The sequence below is a fragment of the Astatotilapia calliptera genome, chromosome 20, assembly GCF_964374335.1.
Source record: "Astatotilapia calliptera chromosome 20, fAstCal68.1, whole genome shotgun sequence".
Classification (NCBI taxonomy): Eukaryota; Metazoa; Chordata; class Actinopteri; order Cichliformes; family Cichlidae; genus Astatotilapia; species Astatotilapia calliptera.
Genome location: NC_137441.1, coordinates 15,968,068 through 15,982,823, shown reverse-complemented (window position 1 = coordinate 15,982,823; position 14,756 = coordinate 15,968,068). Strand labels below are relative to the sequence as shown.

Genomic DNA, 14,756 nt, shown 5'->3' with positions numbered 1-14,756 from the left:
GAGTAGCAGCTACACAAAATCCCATTTCATTTGTGGTCATGGGATTCATTTATCATCAGGAAATGACGCAAAAACACACAGACTTACACCACAGACTAAGAGGAATAAACTGAAGTAGCGACCTGACCTCCATAATCTCCTGGCGTGCAGCTTACATGCTTGGTGAATATAATTCATTTGGTTTTGTTTGTTTTCCTCTGCACCTTGTTTCTGAAATCTGTCAGATTTTTCAAGGTAAGTTCTTTACCCCTTTGCCTCTACCACTATTGGATTTGGTATATTCCTACTGATCTACCACAGTAAAACTTTGGTTCTTCAATCAGTCAACCAAAACTTTATTTCAAACATATAAGTAACAAATGTTCATACATATAAAATAATAACTGAAAGCATCATATTCACATGAAAAAGAAAATGTTGACCATTTCCAGTTCAAAAGAAGCAGGAGGAAGCAAATCCTTTTTAATTCATACCCCTGTCTAGCTCATCTTCTATACTGGTTTCAGTTAATAACAGTACCACTTTTAATATGCCCATTTAACACACTGATTCATGCTATGTTGATACATAGATCTTTACACATTGATCTATAACTATTTAACTACACTTATGCAAAAGTATTGCTTTTTAAAATAAATCATTATATGTAAATATCAATTTTGTAATGCACAGTACAAAAGTATAAACATATAACACATACCTCATCCATAAACTGCGTTATAAATGGTTTTTTTTTACACAATTTCAACACTGATTCATATCCTTAGTGTCCTTGTTTTAACATATGTATTAAATATGGATTATTTTAGCCCTTAATTGGACTACTTTTCTTTTAATCAGGCTTATTGTTGTTGTTTTTAATATGAAGCATAAGATCCCCCCCCCCCCAATCACAGTCAATCTAGCCCCAGACGCTTTGCTTTGAAAGAAATAAACAGAGGAATTTCCCCTTAAGAGATGGCATAAGCAGGCCACTATTGCAACTCTATCACTGAAGTAATTTCATGTCTCTTGCCTCCTATTTCACAGACGGAGGAACAAGAATAGAATAAGGCTTCATGGGAGGGACCGAAGTTTTGTGAGTAGAACAGGTTTTTGTGCACCTGCTGTGACCTGTTTGTCCAGCTCACAAACACACAGGGTGGAGGTGGACGGTGTGCTATGGTCGACCCTTGTGAAAACAGAACTGGATTAATGGTCTTCAGCTGTTCGAGGCCCCAACGCTATCTAAGTAAGTTTAATATTGGTAGGGGGACTGTCGACGAATAATTTAATAATTGTTTAATAATGTTTATTTACAGTATAATTTATTTAAATTATTAGCTTCCCTCGGTTATTAGTTCGCACTCACATGTATATTTAAAACACCCTTATCCCGAACAAGTCCAGCCGGTTATCCTGAGCTGTGGGGCTTTGGTGTGGGCTGTAACACGAAGCTAGCTTCCCAGAGCTGCGCGGTGGTGATTCAGCTTTGGCGACGGAGCTGCGTTCACCTCAGCTCACCTGCTGCTTTTAAAAATCCAAAACAACCCAGTCGGGAACGACTTTTTATTTTAGTATCACTGGTATTATTTGACTGGAGGTACCTTACAACGACGGTAAGTGACGTTAGCCGAGCTCCGAGCGCTTTGTAGCTGAATTTAAAAAAGGAGATGTGCTAGCTTGTGGCATCGCGGTGGTGGAGGCGCCGCGGAGGGAGGAAGGTCCGTGTTTAACCGGCAATAACGCTGTTATTCTGCAATAGTAATAGTTTATGTGTCTGTGTGTGTTATAGGCAAGCATGAAAATATTTAGATTAAGCCATATTTCGCGAGGGTTTAGATACATAATAAGCATGGTTATGAACATGTGCGTCTTTAAGGAAATTCATCCTCAAAAACTAGTTATTCTGCGTGGTTTCTCGTCTTTGCAGGTTGTAGAAAATGCACCATCACTGGAGCTACACATCCGCGTCTTGGCCTATTAATAACATTCCCCTAAGGAGGACAAATGAGGCTGCTGTGATCTTTTTGTAAGGGTGCCAATGTCACACTAGAGATTTACAGATCACGGTAAGAAAACTGTGATTTATTGGGACATTAAAGATAAAGCAGATGAGGTCATTCTCCAGCGCCACAGCAACACTAGCGGTCCATAAAGGTATATTTTAGTGATTTATTTGTGTTTTAGTGTGGATAATAGTAGCATGTGTGTGGCTTACTATCCCAGACAAGGAACAAGTGGGACAGTGAATATGGATATCCTGCATTAGGTCCTCAAAGATAAAGATACAGTACGTAGAAGTCATGCACAACGCTGCTCCAGAAATTGTGGCCGGATACCCGAGTGGAAGCGTGGTGGATAAAGATGCCAATCCAGAGACAACCTTGGGGAGCGCTTACTCTCCAGTGGACTACATGAGCATCACCAGCTTCCCCAGGTTGCCAGAAGATGACGTGTCTGGGGAAAATACCCTGAAATCCCGCAAGGATGATGACAACGTCCTGAGTGAGCAAGATACAGGTCAGACAGAAGTTATCAAAGAAAATCGTTTATCTCACACACAGTCATGGTTACAAGGGAGCTTTTTTTGTGATTTGCTGACTAATAGCATTTGGTATGGTGGTGCTGTGTCTCAGACCCAGATCTGTTTCTGAAGTCGGCTCGCCTCCAGCGCCTCCCCTCCTCGGCTTCAGACCTAGCTAGCCATGATGCTGTGTCGCTGCAGGAGACCAACAGAGACCCTTTTACAGAAGAATGTGCCTGCCAGCGAGATGGCTTGACAGTCATCATCACGGCCTGTCTCACCTTTGCTACAGGAGTCACTGTGGCTCTCATCATGCAGATCTACTTTGGAGATCCACAGGTAGGGTTGCATGTCATTTTTCTGTAGTCGTGTTGCAATGCTGTTGCTTCACTCAAATAAGTATGGGTTATTATAGGATTATGGGTGACTCCACATGCTTCTTAGCCTCCTTACATGCAAGCCTCTGTCATTCTGAATGTTTTTTAACTGCCTCTCTCCCTTTCTGCTTTGTCTACTGCAAGGTCTTTAACCAAGGAGCAGTGGTGACAGATGTGGCTCAGTGTACATCTCTGGGCTTTGACGTTCTTGAAAAGCAGGGCTCCAGCGTTGACGCCGCCATCACCGCTGCTCTCTGTTTGGGAATTGTGCACCCTCACACGTCTGGTATTGGAGGGTGAGTTATAGGAACAGATCAATCTCTGCTAAGCAGAACCACCATTAAGTATGAATTTGAAGACCACTTTTTGCTCTTTTGATGATCAGTGGAGGCGTTATGTTGGTGCACGACATCCGTAAGAATGAGACAAGGGTCATTGACTTCAGAGAGACAGCACCATCGGCAATCGACGAGAAGATGCTGCTGACAGACCTTCAAGATAATGTAAGGAATTACTCTGGAGGACTCTTTATTATACCTATATGGGGTTGCTCAGAGAGCCTTGTCACTCTTTTGATTATTTATGCACTGTTTACTTTGCATTGGCATTTCAGAATGGCTTGCTGGTAGGAGTTCCTGGCATGCTCAGTGGGCTGCATCAGGCACACCAGCTCTATGGCAGGTAAACAGCATATCATGCAGTCCTTTCTTTTTATGCCATAAATAGTTGCGGCTTTCTGGATTATCTGCATTCCTTTCTTCTTGGTTATTGTTTAATTCACTTTGTTTGTGACACTCCTCAATGAAACAAATCATTTTCTTTCATTGTTCTTTTAAGGCAAGAATAGCAAAAACTGATATTTTGAGCTGTTGACAATGACTGTGCTTCTCTCATTGTTCAGAACTTAAGCAGTGACTCATTGTGAATGTACACCAGCTGTGTTTAAAGAAAAGCCAGTAGCTTATTTTTGTCAGATTGTTAAGCCGCAGTTACTCTAATGCTGTGTAATTATCCTGATCCAGAGGCCTCGGCTGTTAAGAGCTAACCTGTTTGATCCGTTTAGGGAGAAAATGTGGCTTCTCAATTTGGCAAAATATACTCTTTGAAAATGAGGAGTGTCTGTATGAAACATATCATATTTGTAAAAGAAGGCAGACTTGTATGACCTTTGATTTCAACAGGATCCCCTGGAAAGATGTCGTTGCCATGGCAGCAGATGTGGCCAGAAATGGATTTAACGTTACTCATGACTTTGGTAAGTATAGGGTAATATATAGAACAAATTGCTTGGTGTGAAATCAGTGGGGGTGTTTTTTTTTTTTTAATCTCATCTGCCTCCCTTTTGTTCTCTCCACAGCTGAAGCTTTGGCAAATGTTAAGAGCCAAAACATGTCGGCTGCATTTCGGGATTTATTCCTACCCAAAGACCAGGTTCCCCTCACCGGACAGTTCACCAGACGCCTCGATTTAGCAGCTGTTCTCGATGCTGTCGCTGTTAAAGGGATATCAGAGTTCTATAGTGGAAATGTGGCTCAGAAAATGGCATCTGCAGTAAGGATAAACATTTTTTTCACCAAGCTACAGATGTGATTATGTAAGTGGTCATGAATCCTGCATAGTCTCAGTGGCGAGTCGTTTTCCCTCTCCTATGCTAAGTCACTGTTATACTTGCCCTCTTGTTCCCTGTACGACTCGGGGAAATAAGGCTTCAGAGAAATTCAACTTCATTGTGACTCTCGACTACCTATCTTCAGATTAAAATAAACACATTTTATAAACTAGAAGTATTGCTTCTTTTTGGAAGTACTTTCATGTCTACAAAATTAAAACATATAAGAAAAAGCTTACATAAATACAAAAATATTTAGTGCAGTATTCAATATTCATAGCAGTTCATGAGATAGCCATGACCTCTAATCTACTTCTTCCTGTTCCTGGGCAATAATTTCTATTACTTTTAGGCCCCTGAACATAATTTTTCATTAGTCTTGCCTCATATGTCCTGAAACGTGTCCATCACTGTTGGGTGTAACAGTTTTCAGTAAAGGTCTAGGTTCAGTAATAACATTACAGTTATTTGTACAGTTAGTCCAGTAATTACTTACAGGTATCGCTGCGCTAATAACTGTAAGTAATTACAAAAAATATATGCCTTTTTCTTCCTGTACACTTGCGCTGCAATCAGCTGATTTCAGTTTGTCAGAAGGGAAATGATGGAGCGGTCTCCACTCTTTGAGGAGTGGAGATGTTGAGACGACTTTTATCTTTACTGCACGTTTTTTTCTGAGAAGAGCAAAATGCAAACCACAGCATTTGCTCTTTGCAAGCATCTGGTAGGTAGTAATAGGTGTGTCCTCATTAATAATAACTAGAAAGCAATGCAACAAGTAGTGTAACAAATTACTTTCTCCGGTGAGTAACTGTGTGAGTAAAATACTGCATTACATTTCAGTAAAATAATGAACATTGTGTAAAAGAGTACTTTTTGGTGTGTGTAAATCTACACAAAATCAACATGAACTGGATTAGACATTTTAAAGAACTTGTTTAGAGCTGGGGATTAAAAACTAGTGGATTAGGTTTAACAAAAATAAGATGCAACAGTTGCTACTTCTTTTACAGCGCAGATTTCTTGGTTGCCAAGGTGATCCATCCCCACTTTGTCTGAACAATATAAGTGATGTCATGATTCAGGTCAACAAAGATGGATGATGACAGAAATTGCTTTTTTGTGATTGTTTCACATTTTGCTCTGAGACTGGGCTAAAAATTACAGATCTCACAACAGAAAATCATTACACGCAATTATTGTGACAGTGACTGGTGTAGATTTAATGATATTCCAAGCAGCACTAGCTTAATAAAATAATTCATTGCAATGAAATTTGAATATGAGTTCTCTAATTAAGCATAAGTTGTTGGGGGGTTTTTTTGTTTGTTTTTTTAACATGTGGGGTAGCAGGCATCACAGCAGGTTATACCAGACCTGATATTTTCAGTCTTCAAATGTTTGTTTGTTTTTTTAACTTTTTTCTGTAAACAAAATCATAAATTACACAATCTTAAATTAATCCTGAGATTCTAAATAATAGGGCTGTGCGATATTACCAAATATAAGATATTTCTCATCCCAATAACGATATATATATATATATATATATATATATATATATATATATAAATAGTGCTTTTTCTGTAAATTCTGTGAATCTCTGGCAAATCGACTTATGTGAAGTGTTTTCAGCTGGGCGTCATGTACCTGGAGTCGAGTGTTTTGACTGATGCATGAAGTGATATATTTTTAGACATAAGTTGTAACAGCTACCATTTTCTTTGTGAGTATTTATTACATGGCGTGCTGCAGAGGAAAGCCTGTTCTAACGTTTGAGTCTAGGGTTTATTTTGAGCACCTGATGCCTCTTTTTTGTTTCTTATCCGTAAACTCTCTCCATTCTCTTTCATGTGATTCTTGCATAGGTGGTTGACGAGGTTTGTCGTGTTTGAGTCCGTGTTGGGATCGGTTTGTGGCATAATTTGCATAGTTTTCTGGTCCGTGTCAGACTTTTCATAACCAAACCATGTCCATGCTACAGAGGTAGCCTCTTGTTTAGGAATAATGTCCTCGATTTGTTTTGACTGATCTCTCTGTTTGGAGCTATCTGGTTCTGCCTCATCTTCACGGGCTATGCTGGTATTAACAGTGTATTTTGCGACAACATGAAACAACGATAGCGTATAATTTCAAAAGATAGATGTTTTCATTTCGTCATCCAATATATTTCTTCATATCGCACAGCCCTACTAAATAAGCATAAGAGTAAGGTAAATGAAATGTTCCTGACTCTTAAAATGTCCAGTTAGTAACAGTAACACACAGGATAAAGAATACTCGCCTCTAAATTTCAGTTTATCCTTTCATTTTTTAATAGGTGAAAGCGAGAGGCGGAGTGCTCACAGAGGATGACATTCGAAACTACAGCTCAATCATACAGAAGCCAGCAGAAATCACCTATCAGGGTAAATACCAGTTCAGCTATTTTCAAGAACACAGCACTGATCTGAAGCAGTTCTGTGAACACAGCTTGTCCTTCCAGTATTTATTTAGTAACAGCCAGTTACATTTGAAGTTGACAAGGTTAAAGGGTTAAAGCTGGGTTGGGCAACATGTTTTTGGTATCATCAGACCGAAATCCGTAACAGCCTTTCAGCATATTGTTATTTAACCGATCTGTAAATGAACTGCACCGCCTCCGGGCTTCAGGCTCTGTTTTGCAGCTAGATAAAATCCAGCCCCTGACCAGACTTTGGCCTGTTTTTTGATCAGATCAGGTGTATAGAGTGAAGAAGTCCATGGCAGAAATGAGAGTTGGTGCCCTTGGCGAACACATTTCCGATGTATATCTATTCTGTCTAATGATCTGTTGGTGTTTCTGAAGGACACCACGTGATGGCAGCCCCAGCCCCACATGCAGGCGTTGCTTTGATCACTGCACTCAACATCCTTGAAGGGTACAACATCACCAGCCAGATGCCGAGGACCACTACCTACCACTGGATTGCAGAGGTAATGCAAAACAGTTTAGCACAATTTACAAAGCCTATTAAATGTGTGTAAAGTAAATTAATTGACAGGATTAAAAAAAATATGTTAATTATGCGTTAATCTTCCAGGCTGTGAAAATATCTCTGGGCCTGGCTAGTAAGCTGGGAGATCCCATGTATGACTCCACCGTTCCAGAGATTGTTGATAAGATGCTGAGGTAGATATCAGCTCCCACTGCCTTTTATATTTTATAAATACAGCCTAATTAAGTAAGATATTTTATTTGAACCCTGCCCTTTCTTTTGCAACCTTCAAGTAAATCCCAGGCTTCCCAACTTCGCGAGATGATCAGTGACTCTCAGGCATTCCCTGTCCAGCATTACACAACAACCTTTACCTTGGAGGATGGTGCAGCAGCGGCCCAAGTCATGGTCATGGGCCCAGACGACCTCATTGTGTCTGTAATGAGGTATGCAACCCTTTAAAAGGACTGTAGGGGATTTAAACAATCCCAAAGATGTTTAAGCGTTGATTAAAATTCATGAATAATACAAGTTAAGACTTTTTTTCCTAACTTCTGCTTGTTTTAGCTCGCTAAACAAGCCCTTTGGCAGTGGGATTGTGACTCCTTCAGGAATCCTTTTGAATAGCCAGATTCTGGACTTCTCATGGACTAATAAAACACAGAGCTCATCACCCAACCCAGTAACTACGACTTTTTTCTTTCAGTGTTAACGGATTTGTTCTTAACACATTTGCAGCATTTCTTATGGATTTTGTTTTCTTTTGGTTGGCTGTAGCATAACAACCTCCACCCTGGGAAAAGACCCATGTCCTTCTTGATGCCCACAGCAGTGAGGCCAGCCGTGGGGTTATGTGGCACATATGTGGCCGTTGGATCATCCAATGGAGAGAAGGCTCTCAGCGGCATAACACAGGTTGCTTGATTTCTGGAGGAATTTGTAACATTCATAGTTATTCTTATAAATGTGGAAATACACGTTGACAGAAGTTTACTTTGATGTTATTCTGATCCTTCGTAGGTGCTGATGAATGTTTTGTCTTCACGTAAAAACATGAGTGACAGTTTAGCATATGGAAGACTCCACCCACAGCTGCAGCCCAACACCCTCCTAGTGGACTGTGAGTTTTTCTTACTGATAACCTCTTTTATCAGGTTTGATCCAAGCATAACAGTGTTGGCTCACCATTACTGCTATGACATGCAGTATACACCATGCAGAGAGTCCTGTAGTACCCTTGCACCTCTATGGCGTTATTTTTGTTCCACTCTTCTGAGCGCACGCAAAAAAAATTTGAGCACACGTAAAAAAAAGTTTGCAGGTGCAAGTGTTGCATTTTGAGGAGAAATTTATTTTGAGTGAAGAAAAGCTGAATTTGAGTGAACAAAATTCATTGCTGCTTGCAAAAAATGTATTTCTGTGTTTGCTATTATCCACACACACACAATAGCAGCCCCTCTCGCTCAGTTTTTGCATTTGCGCTTGCTCACATTGTGTTGCTCGCGCTCTCAACATTTCTGCCTGTGCGCGCTCAATTCTTTCCGTTATATTTGTGCCACAAAACCAGCCAATCACAGACTTGGATGCAAAAAAATAAACTTATATTTTGAGAGCATTTGTGCAAATATGTGATGCCTTGATAAATCGAGCAGGTATTTGAAGTTTACACAGCACCATTCTCGCATGAAAATATCTTAAAAGTTTATTTTGTGACCCAGTAAGAGTAATATTTCAAACTCCGCCACTGCCTCGTTTGAGTTTTGGACGAAATGGATTTTGGGATATTGCATTTCGTCATTTCGAGCTGATTGGAGACCAGAACAGCCAATCAGATTTTTTTGCATCCAAGTCTGTGATTGGCTGGTTTTGTGGCACAAATATAACGGTGTACAGAAAGAGCTGAGCGCGCACGGGCAGAAATGTTGAGAGCGCGAGCAAAACATTGCGAGCAAGTGCAAATGCAAAAACTGAGCGAGAGGGGCTGCTACTGTGTGTGTGTGTGTGTGTGTGTGTGTGGATAATAGAAAACACTGAAATACATTTTTTGCACGCAGCAATGAATTTTGTTCGCTCTAATTCAGCTTTTCTTTGCTCAAAATAAATTTCTCCTCAAAATACAACACTTGCACCTGCAAACTTTTTTTTTACGTGCGCTCAGAATAGTGGCACAAAAATAACGCCATACACCTCTGCTTACGTTGTCTTTAGGTTGTGTTTTCTGTGTACACTATGCAAAGTAGAGGAGGAGCAGGAAAAGCAGCAGGTACTTCTGCTGTAATGGGAAGCAGATGCTGAGGTTTAGTGTTTCCATGGAACAGCGAAGTGTCTTGATTAAAAGATCAGTCTTCTGTAGTTTTAGTAGGATGTAGCATAAATGGACTGGAGTGGTACTTTGTATAGCACTTCTCTGACTGAGCACTCAAAGTGGTTTTTACTACAAGCCTAATTCTTTCAGTCACACACATTCACACAGCGCTTCCATTCTATACCTTAAAGCACTATGTCTTACATTCGCACACACCCTCATACTCAGACTGATCCATCGAGAGCAACTTGGCCGATGATCAAACCACCAACCTTCCAATCAGTGGACGACCTGAGCCACACCCACCCCCTAAATCTTAAGGTCATATGTGGAAATTCCATGAGAATTTTGTTTATGAATAATAATATAGAATCAGTAGCCAATTCATTAGTTATACATAGACTAACCGATATTGGACTACAGAAGAAAAGCATTGCCTGCTCTGATGGGTCTTGATTTGCGCTGCAGCATTTAGATTCATACTTTGGCAACATGAAGACATGGATCCAGCCTGACTTTCCTCAACAGTTCAGGCTGTTGCTGGTGGGGATGATATTTTCTTGCCACACTTTGGGCCACTTAGTAAGAATTAAGCCTCATTTAAATGTCACAGCTTAACTGAGTATTGTTGGTAACTGTTATGACCAAAGTGTACACACCTTCTGATGGCTGCTAACTGAAGCCAGCCATTGATCTGGCTAATAATGAACCCACAGTTAACATGTCCACGTAATCTAGCAACTTGGTGCACGGGCTCTTAAAAAAGAATGAAGCTTGGCAGTTTGATATCTATTATTGCCTGGGAAAATTGTGAGGATGAATACTGTGTTACAAAAAAAAATTATCTGGTTTATACACTTTAATTCTTGTCCTCTGGCTCCATTTTTATAGCAAGAGGGACAAACTACTAACTGAAAGCTTCTAGATAGATCTAACCAATCTACAGCATTTGGCTCCAATCAGTTCACTAAAGAACAAAAGAAAAATGTGACCAGGTAATCTAGGTAGCCTGAATCTATTGGTATTAATTCAAAGGGATCCTAATGTAGAATCACAAATTATCATCTTGGTTGAATTAATAATGGATTGGATTTATATAGCACTTTTCAAGGCACCCAAAGGGCTTTACAATGCCACTATTCATTCACACACTGGTGGAGGCAGCTACGGTTGTAGCCACAGCTGCCCTGGGGCAGACTGACAGAAGCGAGGCTGCCATATTGTGCCAGCCTCCTGGCCAACACCAGTAGGTGGTAGGGTAAAGTGTCTTGCCCAAGGACACAACGACCAGGACGGAGAGCCCAGGGATCGAACCGGCAACCTTCCGGTTACAGATACGGTTCCCAACCCCCTGAGCCACGGTCGCCCATGGATCAGGGGCAATAGTCCATCTCTCACCTACCAGAGCTTATTGACTGGTATATGAGCAGCAGAGTGATGATCATTGGCTCAATCAGAGCCTCTGCTAACTTCTCACTTGTCTTAATCTTGCCCTTGAATCCATTCATAAGTCAAAAGCCAAAAAACACGTGCTTGGTTACAAACATGATATACTAGGTCCTTGTAGAATTAGAGTTTAACCTAATTGTGATCCCACAGCTACTGTGTTTATTAGCTCAACATTATGTTAGTACCGTCTTCTGTCTCACACTTTCTCTTTCTCTCTTGCAGCCAAGTTTTTAGAAGAGGATGTGGAGGGGCTGGAAGCTAAAGGTCACAAAGTTCAGAAAAGAGATATTTTGTCATTGGTGGAGGGCACACGGAGAACTAATGACCTCATCATTGGAGTGAAGGACCCCCGTAGTGCAGATGCCTCTGCCCTTACTATGTCCAATATGCCTTAGTGCATCCGTCCAATTTTACAAACATATAATGCCAAGATAGTAAGACTTACTCTGTATGATGCCTAAAGAGGGAGTAAGAAGGCTGCTGATCAGATAAAAGTAGATAGGCAAAAGATTCTGAAAGGGATCCTCTGATACTAATTTGTTTTGCTCACAAGAATACTAAACTGGTCACCATCTTGCATATCAGTCACTCTGCCACATCCTCACATAACGTCCAGTCACGGTGTACATAGTGTTGAAAATGTGTGTTCAGTACCTTTACCCTTAGTGGCATCAGTCTGCAGCCTGCATTATGCACAGCAGGGTAAAGAAATGTTAGGTGTGCTCATTAATTATTATCCAACACACTCGAGGTCGGTGATGAAAACAGTAATTTTTAAAGGTTAGAAATTATTGGGAGTAGCAGCTAGTTGAGACCTGAGTGAGCGGTTTTATATAAATGAATGAAAGAAATGATGCCACACCATTTAAACGACACATGCATGGTGCAAAGTGCATATGAGCCATCGGATTGCTTTTCATCCTTTGCACTACATTTCACCATTAAACCAGATTGCGCGTGAGATCAAGTGGAGTGGTGAAAGTGATTAAGACGTGTATTGTCACGCATGAACAAGACTGTCCTGAACTGAAACACAGAGGCTAAAGCTTTTACTTTCCTGTTCGTTATATGGTGTGTAACTGTGATTTGATGTTGTTTGGTACAGCTGCTGCAGCTTTAACTGTTGCAAACAATCAGTGGCTCTCTGGACCATTTTTAAGACTAGCATTATATGTTGTACACAAATGTGATGAGACCGTCCTATCTCAATCGATTTCCTTCATCAAGTGGATTTGATTCAGTTTAAAGGGTTTTAAATATCAGTAGAGTGAACGTATTTAAATACATAATTTAAGAAATTTGAGTTGTTGCATCATTTTGTTCTCACTTTGAACCTGTGAAGGCTTTTTTTTTCTAGAGCTGGGTGCACTTGTTCGTAAATTTGGATTGATCAAATTCTTTAGAGATGGAATGAATGTAATGACTATTTTTATATGAACATTTGTTGTGCTGTACACATTATTTTTACTGTTGGAGCAATACATTCACTCGGCACATATTTAGGAAGGGATGTTCTGTTTACTTTTTGCCTACTTTTGTTGTTATATTAGCCAGAATATTTGAGAAGCCAGCAACTTTTGTAAAGCATTGCACTTGTACACAAAATGGGTTTGATCTTTGCGTCCAGAACGGCCAGTGCTGACTAATCAAATTGGGGTTTTCACCTTGTTTTCTCCCTCACCAGTGCAATATGACTGTTGATACTTGTTTCCTGTACTGTAGAGTGCCATGCCTTAAGGCACACATTTGCACAGTCTGATGTTGCACCTGTCTGGTTTTTTGTTTGTTTGTTTTTTTATGTTTGCATTTGTTGCTGATTTTAACAAAGATCGGCACTGTTCAGACCCAACAAATAAAAAGCTTGCACACATCCTAAACAGTAATGATTGTTTATCTGTTTTTTGAGTCTTCATACACTGAGCAAAACATTTGAGCCACCACCTATTTCCAGCAGATTTTCTTGTAATTTTTACAAATTGGTCTTGAGCAGTAGCTCTCCAGGCTTTTTGGAGACTTTTCAAAGTGTTTCTCTGGACGTTACCACTCATTTTCATTCCTATCTGTTTAACTGAGGAATCTGTTTTTGTCAGTTAAACCATTTGACACTGACCTCTCAATCATTCAAACAACAAAAACCTTAGCAAAGGATTTTTAATTGTATCTTTACATGACTATGAAAAATGCAAAATATAGAAGTTTAATTGGCATAAAATTAAACTTCTATATTTTGAAAATTTTGGTTATCTTGGTCCTGTGTGCAATGTGTCCCTAAAAAAAATTTGAGTAAACTGGATAAGTGGAGGACAGAAGAAGTGCCAGGCTGAGAAAACTACCAGATAAAGATTACCTTTAACAAAAAGAAAAAAAGGGCAACACGATGGCACGGTGGTTAGCACTGTTGCCGCACAGCAAGAAGGTCCTGAGTTCAATTCCACCATCAGGCCGGGGTCTTTCTGTGTGGAGTTTGCATGTTCTCCCCGTGTTTGCGTGGGTTCTCTCCGGGTACTCCGGCTTCCTCCCACCGTCCAAAGACATGCAGCTTGTGGGGATAGGTTAACTGGATAATCCAAATTGCCACTAGGTGTGAACGTGCGAGTGAATGTGAGTGTGAATGGTTGTCTGTCCCTGTGTGTTAGCCCTGCGACAGACTGGCAACCTGTCCAGGGTGTACCCCGCCTCTCGCTCTATGACAGCTGGGATAGGCTCCAGCGCCCCCCGCGACCCTGAAAAGGATGAGCGGAAGTGAATGGATGGATGGGTGGAAAAAGAAAAAAAATCCCTGCAGTTAATACATCTACTGAAGCCTGATCGCAAATGATCTTAGTGGAAGGGTGTCATCAAGGAATCATTGAGAAGGGAAATGGGGAGAAAATGCTGAGGGATGTCAAATTATGCAAGACCTGAACTGAAAATCAGTGGCAAAGAGTTATATGGATGCATGAAAGCAAACATTTTCCAAGCAAAGTATAAAGAAATGAGGGGTGGGTCAAGGCTTTTGTTCTGTACTGTACTGTATTTGACCAAAAACTGAAGGAATAAGGTAGACCCTGGTAGACCAGGGTTGGTTGTCACATGCTTTTCTCTTGCACAAACTGCTCTTTCAGTACTCCTTCAGTAACCATTCCTTTGTTCAATCAAAATGTGTGTCCTTCTCATTTTTGCAATTAATTGCAACAAAACGTAATTAACCATCACCAGCACTGACACTTTGTGACAACCAACCCCATAGCAGGTTTGGTTGTACCTATAGTTATTAATTGGGTTTCAATAAAAATTGTGATTAAAAAAAGAATGTGTAATGTTGTGAGGGGGTTTTCTGCCTTTCAGATAGAGCCATCAATAAGTTTGAACACCACCTAGTGTTCTGTGTATTTAAACTGTGAATTTGAAGCAGTGATAATTATTGTGACTTATTCTACATATGAGCAGTTAAAATTAGGAATTTGCAGTGTTTTGACAATGTAACCTTTATTAAAGCCACAAAAACAAATGAGAACAGATTCCACATTCATGAGTGTATTCTGAAGTTTTGTATCACTGATATCATTAAAAC

At 40.3% G+C, this 14,756-nt stretch overlaps 1 protein-coding gene across 5 annotated transcripts; it reads left to right on the top strand.

Annotated features, from left to right (window-relative positions):
- Positions 1-955: 955 nt before the first annotated feature.
- Positions 956-13,086, top strand: ggt7 (gamma-glutamyltransferase 7). Of its 5 annotated transcripts, none has more exons than XM_080295210.1 (17): positions 956-1,231; positions 1,913-2,139; positions 2,252-2,502; positions 2,619-2,845; positions 3,028-3,179; positions 3,269-3,386; positions 3,497-3,564; positions 4,065-4,138; positions 4,241-4,434; positions 6,813-6,900; positions 7,320-7,447; positions 7,555-7,643; positions 7,743-7,895; positions 8,017-8,131; positions 8,227-8,364; positions 8,470-8,569; positions 11,426-13,086. In XM_080295210.1, the coding sequence occupies exons 3-17, from the start codon at positions 2,286-2,288 to the stop codon at positions 11,596-11,598; spliced, it is 2,034 nt and encodes a 677-aa protein (XP_080151336.1). In that variant the 5' UTR covers positions 956-1,231; positions 1,913-2,139; positions 2,252-2,285; the 3' UTR covers positions 11,599-13,086. The 5 variants fall into 5 exon arrangements, with proteins under 5 accessions (XP_080151336.1, XP_080151337.1, XP_026010421.1 ...); XM_080295211.1 differs by having other exon boundaries at positions 957-1,231; positions 1,913-2,051; positions 2,209-2,502; XM_026154636.2 differs by lacking the exon at positions 1,913-2,139 and having other exon boundaries at positions 957-1,231; positions 2,209-2,502.
- Positions 13,087-14,756: the final 1,670 nt, after the last annotated feature.